We start from the raw sequence: 12,555 nt of genomic DNA on the forward strand, positions 1-12,555 counted from the left end.
CTTTTTTAACCTTTTCTGGAATTTCTGACTTGAACAATATTTTATGAAGTCTATAATGTAATAGCTTATATTTTCTTTGATTAATAGGTAGTTTCTCTCAAAGTTTACTCTTAAAATTTGGCATTAGTGTTCTTGGTTTCAACCTATAATTTAATAGACCATATTTCACATAAGAAAAAAAATCCGCAGTTATGTTTTTAAAGTTTGAAATTAAATTTCAGGGGTCTAAATTTAGCCAGTCTTTATGGGTAAAAAAACCAATAATTATTTAAAAAAGCTGCGTGCAGTTTTGTAATGTAACATTTAAGTTGTTTTAGAAATAGTTAAGGGATAGTTAAGTGATAATATAGTTAATAATAGTTAAGCGATAATAGTACTACAGTATATTTCATGAATATTATTTACAATTTTTAAAAAATTTTGTCTTTTAAATTATTAAAGTAATACCTGCTTAAAGTAAAATAAAAAAAAAAACAAAAAAAGAGAATTAAACATAAAAAATGAGTAAGTAAAAGCAAAAGAAGAAAATTCATAGTTTCTTGCCTAAGTTTCCTGGAACATCAATGTGTACCCCTGTATATAGAAAAGTGTACATGTATACATGTATAACTGTACTTTTTAACAAATGATCTCATTCTTGTGTTTCCATCTGATAACTCTTAGTTATCATCTTATATGAATTAACACATAAACTCACACAAACAACTCATTCTTATTAATAGCTATATAATTTTTAATTATATGAATATACCATTATTTAATCAAATAGTCCCCTAGTGGTGGATATTTCAGTGATTAGAAGTTTTTGTGTCATTACAAACTCCTTTGATGGGCATCCTTGTATGAATACTTTGTGTACTGCTCTAGTATAAATTCCTATAAATGGAATTTAGGATCAAAGGTTAATAAGCACACTTAATTTAGGAAAATATAACTAATTGCTTTAAATTACATTCCCAACAATATTCAAACTTGGTATTATCATACAATTTATTATCAATTTATCTGCCAATCTTAGATGTTGAAAAATAGCATCTTATTTTAATAAGTGTTTAGTTCCACAAAGCTTTGAATGGCTTTTCAAAAAAAGCATCAAAGCCTCTAAGTCCTTTAAACAAAAATATATTTTAAAGCTCCAAACAATTTTCACGTTTTTGAGGTTTCTGAGACCTTAAGCATATATTATAAACTGTATTCTGCTATACTATATTCTGCTTGCACTATGTAAATACTAAGTAACATCCCAAAAGTTGCTGGATGTCATTGCTCCAGTTAAAAATAAAGCTATGCCCTGTATTGATAAAGTACTTCTCACTGCAGCAACAACCATTAGAATCCTGTTAAAATTTCCACGTCACCAACTTTGGAAATATTCATGTTAAAATAGTAAGACCTTGCAGTACCTAGGTGGAACAGTGAATTGAAGGCAGGAGTTAAGAAAGTGTTACCAAATTTAATTACTCAAATTACTGAGGAAAAAAACCCACCCTATTTTAGATAACTATCTATAATGGCTCCATGTTCATTTGTGAAAAAAAAAAATCCTAATACTGTAATCAATCAACTTTACAAAATGTGCCTGTCAAAAAAGGAGGGGATCCCAAATACACTAAGGAAAGAGAAATCAGAAGGTCAGAATAGAAGAGTTAAGTATAGCTTATTAAAAGGGAAGCAAGCAATTTAAATACTAGAAAGGTCTAAATCAACATTTAAAGTATGCAATTTATATCAAACAATAGTTTATATTTCTTTAATTTAGCTACCTTATAATCAATGATTTCAAAAAAATCCTAAAACATTCCACTGTGATGAATATCACTACATAAGGATATCATCTCCTAAGGTTTGCAAAGAATGTTGTTATAAAGAAAATTGCTTTAATGTTATTTGTTTTAAAAAGGGATGAGTTGTAAAGTGACTACCTGTCACTGGAACAACAAGATAGATAAAAAAAAACATGTAATTAAAAAAGTGTACTGAATTCTTTTGATTATCTCTATTTCTTCCACAAATCATACTAAAATATTAGTAAAAAAAAAAAAAGTAGAAGAAGAAGAAGGGTTTAAACAAATGAGACAAAACAAATGAGTGTGGAGAGAACAGAGGACACAGATGTCGATAAATTTTTAGGAGACTGTAAGCTGATGGAACTGGATTGGTACTACAGAGGAAAGAAAAAAAAAAAAAACAAAAAACAAAAACTTAAGTGCCTCCAGAGGGAGATCATGACTAGAAGAAAGTCAACTAATCCACAAAATTTCAGAAAAACTGAGAAATTTCGAGGTGCTTTTCTTAGAAAGTAGGGGTAGGCCTTGAGGCCAAAATCTGAGGCATTACTTTTAATATCACTTAGGGTACAATTACCACATTCCTTAACAAAGAAACAAACCAAAGCCCCAAAAACCAGGTCATAATCTCACATTGTGCAGATAGCCCTACAAGAAATCAAAGGTGTTCCCTTTTGAGACACATCCAGAAAAGGACTGAAAGGACAAACGACCACAGAAGGGGGAGAGAGAGACACAGAGCTCAAATCAAGTGTACTATGCAGAGGTCTGCAAAATGATTCAAAAGAGAACTCCATTCCAAAATATGATAGAACTTTAAAAATTCTATAGAAGGGCTAAAAGATAAAGTAGGTAACCTACTAAAACAAAATTAGGGCAAAAATAGATGGAAATAAGAAAGAAAGTATTAGCAATTCAATAAGACATTTACAGGTTCAATCTGCAACTCCAAAACCAAGATACTAATTCTAGAAATAGAGAAAATTAAAATTATCAAGAAAAAACACAATAAATTTCCTAAGGATTGAGAATCATCATGGGGGTATAGTACAGATAGAAAGCCATCACCAAGTGCCCAAAACAATAAAAAAAAAACAGACAAAACACCATAACATAGGAAATTTCTTAAAAGCAATAGGAGTGACTTCTTGACACCAGGCAGAAGGAAAAGAATCTTCCACAGAGGGAGCAAAAGGATGCAATATCACAATGGTACTGGACTGTTCAATTAAAACACTGGAAGCTAAAAGACAATGAAAACAAAGCCTTCAAGTTTCAGAGTGAAAATGATTTTCAACTTGGAATTCTATGCCTCGCTGAGTTATCAAAATAAAGGGAACAAGTAAAATAAAGACTTTTTTTTCCCCAGAAATACAAGGTTTTAGAAATTTATGTCGTATTCACTTTTTGATAGCTCCAACAAAATGAGGGCATATATCCAAAACGCTGGCGTCATTAGATCCAGGAGAGAGGAGGTCAAACATAAGAGAGAATCTGAGGGGAATCCCAGGATGAGAGACAAGTAGACAGGCAGGCTTAGAAAGTGACCCGTCAAGACTGAAACACAAGTCCACAGGGTTCCAAAAGACAGGTCTCCAGAAGAGAAAACTATGAGATTCTCTGATAAGTCTGGCCCTGTAAAAACATTACTGAGAAGCCAATCAAGATCTCAATTAACAATTATTACAAAGAAAATTGAAAGGAAAGAAGTTATCAATTCCATGAAAAAAAAACTTTAGCAAAAATGAATGTAACCATAGTACCTATCTGGCTCAGCCATAAACAGTATTCAAGTAAGAGTAATACTGCAAAGCTTGATTGCTGATTGAATCCAAAAACTGTGATGATGGGAAAGAGATTCCTGTGTATCATAAGTACACAAGACTAATATCAAGTGACTGATAAATCAAAAGAACAGCCTTATAATTTAAAAATATGGATATGGAACATATAAGTAACTCCAAAACTACTAACAGACTATATCTAGGAACAGAATAAATGAGGAAGGATTAGCAAAGGATAATCACCATTTTGATATATGCCTTTTGATTTTACTTTACTTATAATTTTTTTTAAGTTTATTTATTTTGAGAAAGAGAGCACATGTGAGTGGGGTGAGGGACAGAAAGAGAGGAGAAAGAGAATACCAAGCAGGCTCCGTGTTGTCAGTGCAAGACCAGTGCTGAGCTACATGTAGGCTCAATCTCACAAACTGCAAAATTACAACCTGAGCTGAAATAAAGAGTTGGTTGCTTATTAACCAAGTGAGCCACCCAAGCACCACTTACCTGACTTTTAGATTACATGCATGGTAAAATTAAGTAATTATGGAAACATCAGATTCTTCTAAATAATCCAGCTATGAGAAATTAGGAAAAATGTAGGCTTAGTGAAGTAATCAGACTTCTTAAAAAATTATTAAAATCAATAAACTTTGTCATGTTGAGTACATCAGTTACATAGTATTTTTAAAGTATTCTTCATAATTTAAACTTTTATTTCTCTACTGATTTAATTATAAAACATTTTCTAGAACTTCTTACACTTTTACTAAATATAATCGCCATCAAGTTCTACCTCATCCATTACACTTAGAGTCTGAAAATTATAAATTAACCTCAACCATCCAAAGAGTGTTACCTATACCAGAGGTTTTAATATTGTGCTCAGATTAGCAGCATACACATCACTTGGTATGGTCTTAGAAATGTACATTCTCAGGCCCCAACCAGACCCTTCTGCATCAAAATCAGGTTTCGTGAAAAGGCAATTTGTGTTTCACCAGCCGTCCACGTGATTCTGATACATGGTAAAATTTGGCTCTATAGACTATTGGCTCCCAAACTATTCTCCATAAAACTTTTTGACAGTACATCTCAATTAGTCAAAGCGTGGACAGGGAGAGACCAGAGAGGTGCCTAGGATGCAAAATTTAAGGAGGCACTCATCCTCTGGGTCCTACAAATACTGCACAACCCTGACAGTGACTGACACCTTAAATTCTGCACCCTTGTTCTATATCTGCAATTAGTAATTAAATGACTTCAAGTAATGTAATGACTTTACTTTCCTTGCCCATTTTACAGAGACCAACTGAAATGCCTAGAAAGATCCACATGAGAAAAGATCAAAGAAGAAACACGTACGAGTAACTCTCAAACTGCACAAACACTGAATAATTAGTACTTGGCTATATGATATACAGTTTCTTACTCCAAGTAATATGATATGCAATGAAGACTGTTAAACACTAAAAATATGAGCTATGGTAACCTCAGAAGCTCTGGGGACAGTATCTGATATGTACTATTTCTCCAACATGAAATCTTAATAATTTTTTTACAATAAAGTTCTCACATATCTAAAATGCAAGGACTGGAATATCTGTTATTATTTTCAAACTGTGATCTATGGGGCCCTAGTGTTCAGGAAGAAATCTCAGGGGTCCTTATAGAAGTTTTCCAATCCTCACCCCAGCTTCAACAAAAGTGGCTCCATAGATTTAAACCTATTTGTTGTCATTGTAGTTGTTGTTAACAAAACAGTCCACTTAGAAGCAGGGTTTCACTGGTGGGAAAAAGTTTTAATCTTACAGTGCTATGACTTCAATATTAGGACCTGTAATCTTATCCTAAAAATCTGTAAGGGATATAGCAGAAATTGTTTTTTACAGCTGTGAAAGCAGGAAAGCTTACTAATGCAAGAGTACACTCTACACTAGAGAGTGAGAGTGGGTGAGCTCGAGGAAGAGGTGCCATAGCAGAAATATTATAAACCATACTAAGTAGAGATCATATTGTCTATCCTGAAAAATATCAGAATTTACTTCACTTGTAATATGAAAAATTGACAGATCATGAAGAAAGGAGTAGTGGCTTCCAGTCTTTTGTAAACTTTGGAAACATTTCTTTAAAAACGATTTTAGAAAAAAAGTCCACAAAATAAAAACAAATAGAGCTGATATGATTAAAAGGTAAGGATGAAGTAGCTCTTCTCCTTCAAATTAGTCTTCCTGTGCTTGCTACCTAGAATACAACCCCTTTCCCTCCAGTCTCCTCCCGCCCCTCCCCCCCGACACTAGTCCTTAAAGAACTTGTGGAGAAATACCATGAAAAGGCAAAACCAGAGTAACAAATCACTTTATCTAGATTAAAGAGATACCCATTTTTAAATATTTACCAGGTAGAAATTTACCACAATAAAGTTCATATTCAGGTTCTTAATATAAAACAAAAAGAAAAAAGTACATCAATTAAAATTTTCAAAGTACACAACATATAAATTCTAAATACACTAAATACTAAAGTACTTAGAAATCAGCTGGGGTTTTTCTGGTTTTTTTGTTTGTTTGTTTGTTTGTTTTTAAGGAATCATGAGTTCGTATTATTGGGAAAAGCAGAAAACAGTCAAGGCAGTGAAATGCTGTTAGTCTCCAAACACTACACTTCTACTTATAAGAACAAAATGACTGACGAGTCTAATGTTACCAATAAACTTCCTCCCTCCTGTTTGGGAAACCAACAGATACCTTATTCACAGATGTTTGGCATGACTTACCATAGTCTTTCACCTTGAAAAATCTTACACAACAATAAAACTAGGATAGGAAAGGCTTAGTTGATCTATTAGCAGGCCAATGTAATTACATAAAATATTTCACTAAGCATTTATATGTACAAACACATCGAATTTTCTTTACTCAATTATATTTTCAAATATACAGTGAATTGTGATCACATTTCACATAAGATGTTCTCAAAACCACTGATAGGATCTCTTCTAACCAAAAACTAATGTGTCAGAGAGAAAGGTCATTTCATGATTCATAACTAGAGATATAAACGTTTAAATAATACAATATTTTATGTCCTTCACCCTAAACTTTATTTTACTTAAATTCTACTATAGTTTACTTAAATAATACTAAAAAAGTACTGGTGAAGTTTGTAACCAATCAAAAGTAACGTCTTTTGTTCTCTGCATATCCATGAAGGCTGAAAAAAAAATACACAATTAACCCAAGAAATTCTACCTGAAGCATTTTAAGGGCCTTAAAATCTATTAATAAAAATAGAGTCCAGCTGGGATGGGCCTTAATTTTATCATTTCAGAGGTAACAGAGCAGGAAACATATGTTTGACCTTTGCAATCATCAATGTTTCAAATAATTCCTCTCCCATTGTAATTACAAAAATGTAATAATGTAGCTCCTATAATGCATACATGTACACATATATTCCTAAATAACTTTAAGTTCTTAAATGAAATCTTCTTCTACAAGATAGCACTTTCCTTTTTTCTGAAGAAAATCTCTATTCATATCTGAAAGAAACATATACTTTGCAAAATTTGCCTGTTCACTGAAGAACTTAAGAATGAGACAGTTAAAAAAAACAAACAAACAAAAAAAAGCAGCCAAACATTAAGATGTAACAACGCTAGGTGAGAAAAAAACAATTTCACGATTATAGGAAAGAAAACCTTGAATACAATTTTAAAATACCAGTTTCTGAAAAGGTAGAATTCAAATAAGAATAAAGTATTTCAATAAATATTTCAATTTACCATTTTACAGGTCTTTGTCTAATGCTTAAAGCATTTTATTTGTGAGCTCTGGTGTTTTTAAAAGAAATAACAAACACTGACTTATTCTAACTCTTCTTTTACAGAATAAGAGATTAATTTCAAGTAGATTTCCTTTAGCTTCTTACTTAAGTAGGCAACGATTTCCAAAAGCCATCTTGATATTTTTATAAGTATTTTAAATAATACTGATAAGTATTTGATAATTTAAGTGATATATCACATAATAATAAATTTAGAATAATCATATTCATCCCAAAGACATTATCTACATTTGTGTACACTTAAGATACCATTTTTTCATTGTAACTGCAAAATAATACAGGATAATTTTTCACTACAAATAAAAAACAATTTAAAGATAGGATTATGTTTAGAATGTACTTTTGAAGAGACAGGATAAAATAACTTATAATAAAACAGAGCTATAAAATGTCAAAAAAATATAAAAGAAATTGCACTTACATCCATAGCTCTCTTAATAAAAGGTATCTGTGTGCCACTGTCCAGATCTTCATTTATAATAAGCCTTCTAGCCCACTGACCTGCCCTGACAACACCACTACCATGAATTAAAACCATCAGTTTCTGTGGATTTGTCAAAGCATCCTCACTCATAAAGATAAAACTCTTTGGTTCACTCTCAGTGGCATCTACCTGTAATTAAAAAAAATTAAGTAATAAATAAATGTTTTCTGATCAAGCAAAGGCATAAATGAGAAAACAACTCATGGCTACCATAAATTATAGAATGGCTATTCCAGAATTATAGAAGTAAAAACCTTTAAAAAAATTAAAATATTCATTATTTATTAGAGATTAACAATTACACATGAGGTGGGTGAGCATAAAAGACATGATAGTAATATGCAAAAGAACATTTGAAATATATCTCTCTATGTTATAGGTTTAGTATTATAATACAAATGAGAGTAACTGATTTTTTTTAAAGCTTCCTATGGTCTAGATACTATGGTAAATGTTTGTCTCAATCACAATCTCATTAAGGTTGTACTATTATTATACTCGTTTACAGATAAAGAAATTGAGGCCTAAGGAGTTTAAATAACTTGCCCCAAATCACACAACTAGTGAGTCTATAATTCTATCACAGAAGTATATTGCACCTATAACAGAAAACAGGAAAACCCAATAGGATGATATACCTATTGGAAAATCACATACTACCCATGAATACTACTAAGTTTTTAAAAGGGGAGAGAGGGAACTATTTAAAAATTCAATCACCTACTATTCTATGTCAGTGGCCTTTGAAATTTCCTTCAGAATGTGAACACAGGCTCATATAACAATTATTTTCTGAAGGAATATTATTTATGTATTCCTATAACCTTATTGACTAGGAATGGAAGCTCTTGTGCAGATGTCAAAGCCAGAAGCTAAAGTCTAGGTGCCTGGTCATACACATCCTCAAATAAAGAAAGTCAATCCACATACTATATAATGAAACAGCTCTTCACTTATCAATATTAGATATTCATAAATTTATGAAACTAAAAAATAGACAAAAACTCTAGACACCAAAAAAAAATGTCCTAGATTCTAAATGTTCCCAGTCACTATTCCTGGGAAGAGAAAAATATTAAAATTTCTCTAATTCTAAAACAGACTGGTAGCCATTTGTGTAAACAGCACAAAAAGCAATTATTTCAGCAAGAAGAGCACAGCCACAGGGCTGGAAAAAAATCCCTTCCTCAGTGAAGCCTTTCCTGACCACCCTATTTTAAATATCTCCCCAAGAATTCTCTAGCCCCATTCTGTTTTATTTTCCTTCATAGTACATAGCACAGTCTAATATATCGCATGCTTTACTTTATATATGTATTATAATTGTTTATTAACCATCTTCTCCCACCACTAGAATGCAAGTCCAGGAAGGCATGGACTTTTCTGTTTGGATCCAGCTACATTCACAATGCCTAAAAGAGAGGCTGGCACATTGTAGGCACTCAGTAAATAAAGGAATGAATAAACTTTTGGAATAAGGAATGTTATCAAGCATCACCAGTGACCTCCTTAAAATATGGAGATGAAAATGATATATGACTATAAGGAATTTTAAAAGAGCTACACAATGCTAAGAATTAAAAAGATATAACTGTGGGGGTGCCTGGTGGCTCACTTGGTTAAGCGTCCAACTTCAGCTCAGGTCATGATCTCACAGTTTGTGGTTTGAGCATCACATCAGGCTCTGTGCTGACAGCTCAGAGATTGGATCCTGCTTTGGATTCTGTCTCCATCTCTCTCTGCCCCTCCCTCACTCACGCTCTGTCTCTCAAAAATAAACATTAAAAAGATTAAAAAAAAACATAGCTCTATATTAGTAGCAATTAAGTATGCAGGAAGAGAAGTATGAAGTGTCAAGCAGTCACATTAGCTTCTCTTGCATGCGATGTCCAGATTATGATGCTGACAGCAGGTCTGACTGAAGTGAGAGGAAGGGAAGTAGATGAGAGATGGAGAAAACCAAATGTGAGAAGAAAATTCCTTTTTACCAAAGAATGTTATATAAAAAAAGAGGAATCACTCGTTAAAATGGCTTTTTTAAAAAAGGGAAGTGGAAAGAAGAAAAGAAAAATTAAACAGCAAAGCTGTCAGTGTATCATAAAACAGAGGTCAAAGAGGTTCCCAGTCATTCATTTACCAAAGAGTATGCCTAAATGTGCACAAATAAAATACCTCTTAAAATCATTGAGGCCTTAACGGATCCTGGAATGGCTATGGAAATGGACATCTGTTTATCTTAATAGAAAAAACAAACAAATAAAAAAAAAACCCCAAAACTCTAAAGCTGTAGACTTTCTACTAGGTTCTGATCACTATTTCTTTCTCTCTTTGACTAAGTACCCTGTTAACAAGGAACTGAGTCAACTTTTTAAGCAATGGAATGTTGGCACTTTAAATTCCACAGTAATCACTTGAAAACTGGAAGAGTGCTTATTTTCAGAAGATAAAGATGTGTTTTGTATATTACAATGCTGTTCAAGAATATTTAAAGGGCTGCAAATTAAGGTAGCCGTGAATAGATGAATAAAAGTTTTACTGGAACGTGCAGAAGAACTGACTTTAAAAACACGAAAACACCAGAATATTCAGGGGGAAAAAAAACAATGAAAATGAGAAATGTAGTGGTATTAATGATTAAGGAGTAAGAGCAGTATTTGAGATAGTCACTGGCTTATATTCATCTGAATTCAACACAGAATTCTTAAAGTTGGTATCTATAACTTTCTCTGTATAAAGTTAGTGCTAAGTTTAAACAGTACAATATCTATATGGTTAAAACATAATTTTCATCATTAGCTTAATTAAGTTTGAAACTGGCTGTTCCGGCCATTGTCTTCAAACAGTGGTAATTCATTAACTGAGCTTTCATTAAGGAATGCATATAAAAGTCATTCTAGTGCACTACCTCACTTTACTGACCAATCAAATTCAAAGACCAACTGATCAGTGAGAACAATTTTTAGCAGTTAACCATTCACTTTAGGATACTCATGAACCCCACTAACTGTGATGATTATTTAAATATGACTGAATAAAATGAACAAAAATTTATAATCAAGTTATTAATTTATGTAATCTAAAATTCTACACAAGTGTGAGACACTACAATTGAGAATAACGTGTACATGAGAATATATGTAGGGTAGAGAGTAAACATAATACATGATCATCATCTTTACCATCAGATCATGGGTTTCCACAGGGTGTTGTTATTTATGAAAAGAAAAAAAAAAGGGAAGAAAAGAGAAGAGTCTCTCTTTCCTTATTAAATAGTTCTATAAAACTAAAACTTAGTTCATCATCAGAGGAAAAAAAACTTGGGTGCTATTCCTATAATAAAAAGAACAACTCTGATACAAAACAAAACAAAACAAAACAAAACAAAACAAAAGAAAAAAAGACACTTTCAATGTTGGCTTTGGGATTTAAGAGAACTCAGGAGAAAATAATTACACAAGAAAAATTTCACAACTATATAAAATATATGATGGCAATTTGAGGAGAGATATTAATTTCCTAAAACAAACCAAAAAACTTTGGTTTCTTTTCAGTTCATGAAATCAGGAAATCTTTGCTAACCAAAAATGGACATGACACTTACTATACGTCTCATCTAGTGTAAAGCTTTTTCTATGTTAATTAGCTTTATAGTCTAAATTTAAATGAGAGGAAAATAATCAGATCTATAAAACAAAGTCTTCTTAAATCTCATCCCAGGCTTTCTATAAATAAAATAGTAAAACTTAATCATATAACATAATCTACAGGCCAATTATCTTCTGATTTCTCCTGGAAATCTAAGGGACAGAAGTGAGTTTAAAAGTTCCGTGTAACTGCAAGTATTACAGACTTAAATGACTCAATATTAATTGTGTTGTAACAATAAATAAACCTAAGTCTCTTTAAATATCATTCTTCAGAAACTTTGAAAGAAATAAAATTAACAAGAAAGGTAGACTGAACAAAAGGAAGAAAAGTTTTCAAATAAATGAGGGTTAGTGTAGCTATTGCACAGAATGATATATTATTCACTAGTACATCACAAGCACTTGGAACAGTGCCCAGACCTAAAAGACACTTAAACAAATATTTGTTGAATAAATGAATAAATGATTAGCATTGTGACCTAGCATTTTAGCTTACTTATGTAAAACTAAATATAAGATAGATTTTCCTTTTAAATATTGAAGTATGAATTAATTTGTGAGGATAAATATTATTAAGAAATCCTCAAATGCTCCAATTCATAGAGTAACATTATCCAAGGAATTTAAAAATCTCATGCAAAATTTCATGTAAACAAAGTAATTATATGCACAGTTTTGTGCCTTAAATTAATTATTCATTAAGCCTTCTAGATTTTTATATATCATAAAATCAGAGAGTTGTCAGCAATATCAAGGATCATGTAATCTAATACCACCATCATTTCACATATAAGATTACTATTTCTTCAGTTTTTCACTTACTATTTCAGGTTTTACATTAAAACACTTTTTTGCAAATTTGATACTGAAAACAAATCTCAAACTTTTTCACTATAAAATGGCAAAATGTACAAAATTTGAAAAGAATGCTCTGCAAAAACAAGGAAGCATGAGGAATGAATTTGGGAATATCCAGAGGAAATAACATGGACATAAAAATATAAACAATC

General features: G+C 31.8%; 1 protein-coding gene across 1 annotated transcript in view; it reads right to left on the reverse strand.

Annotated features, from left to right (window-relative positions):
* Nucleotides 1-12,555, reverse strand: part of FAM172A (family with sequence similarity 172 member A) — a 424,226-nt gene that overhangs the window by 306,050 nt on the left and 105,621 nt on the right. The window contains exon 6 of the mRNA XM_007078915.3: nt 7,836-8,027. Within this exon, the coding sequence (XP_007078977.1) occupies nt 7,836-8,027 (192 nt within the window). The remainder of the gene's footprint in view (nt 1-7,835; nt 8,028-12,555) is intronic.

The sequence above is a fragment of the Panthera tigris genome, chromosome A1 (genome assembly GCF_018350195.1).
Source record: "Panthera tigris isolate Pti1 chromosome A1, P.tigris_Pti1_mat1.1, whole genome shotgun sequence".
Classification (NCBI taxonomy): Eukaryota; Metazoa; Chordata; class Mammalia; order Carnivora; family Felidae; genus Panthera; species Panthera tigris.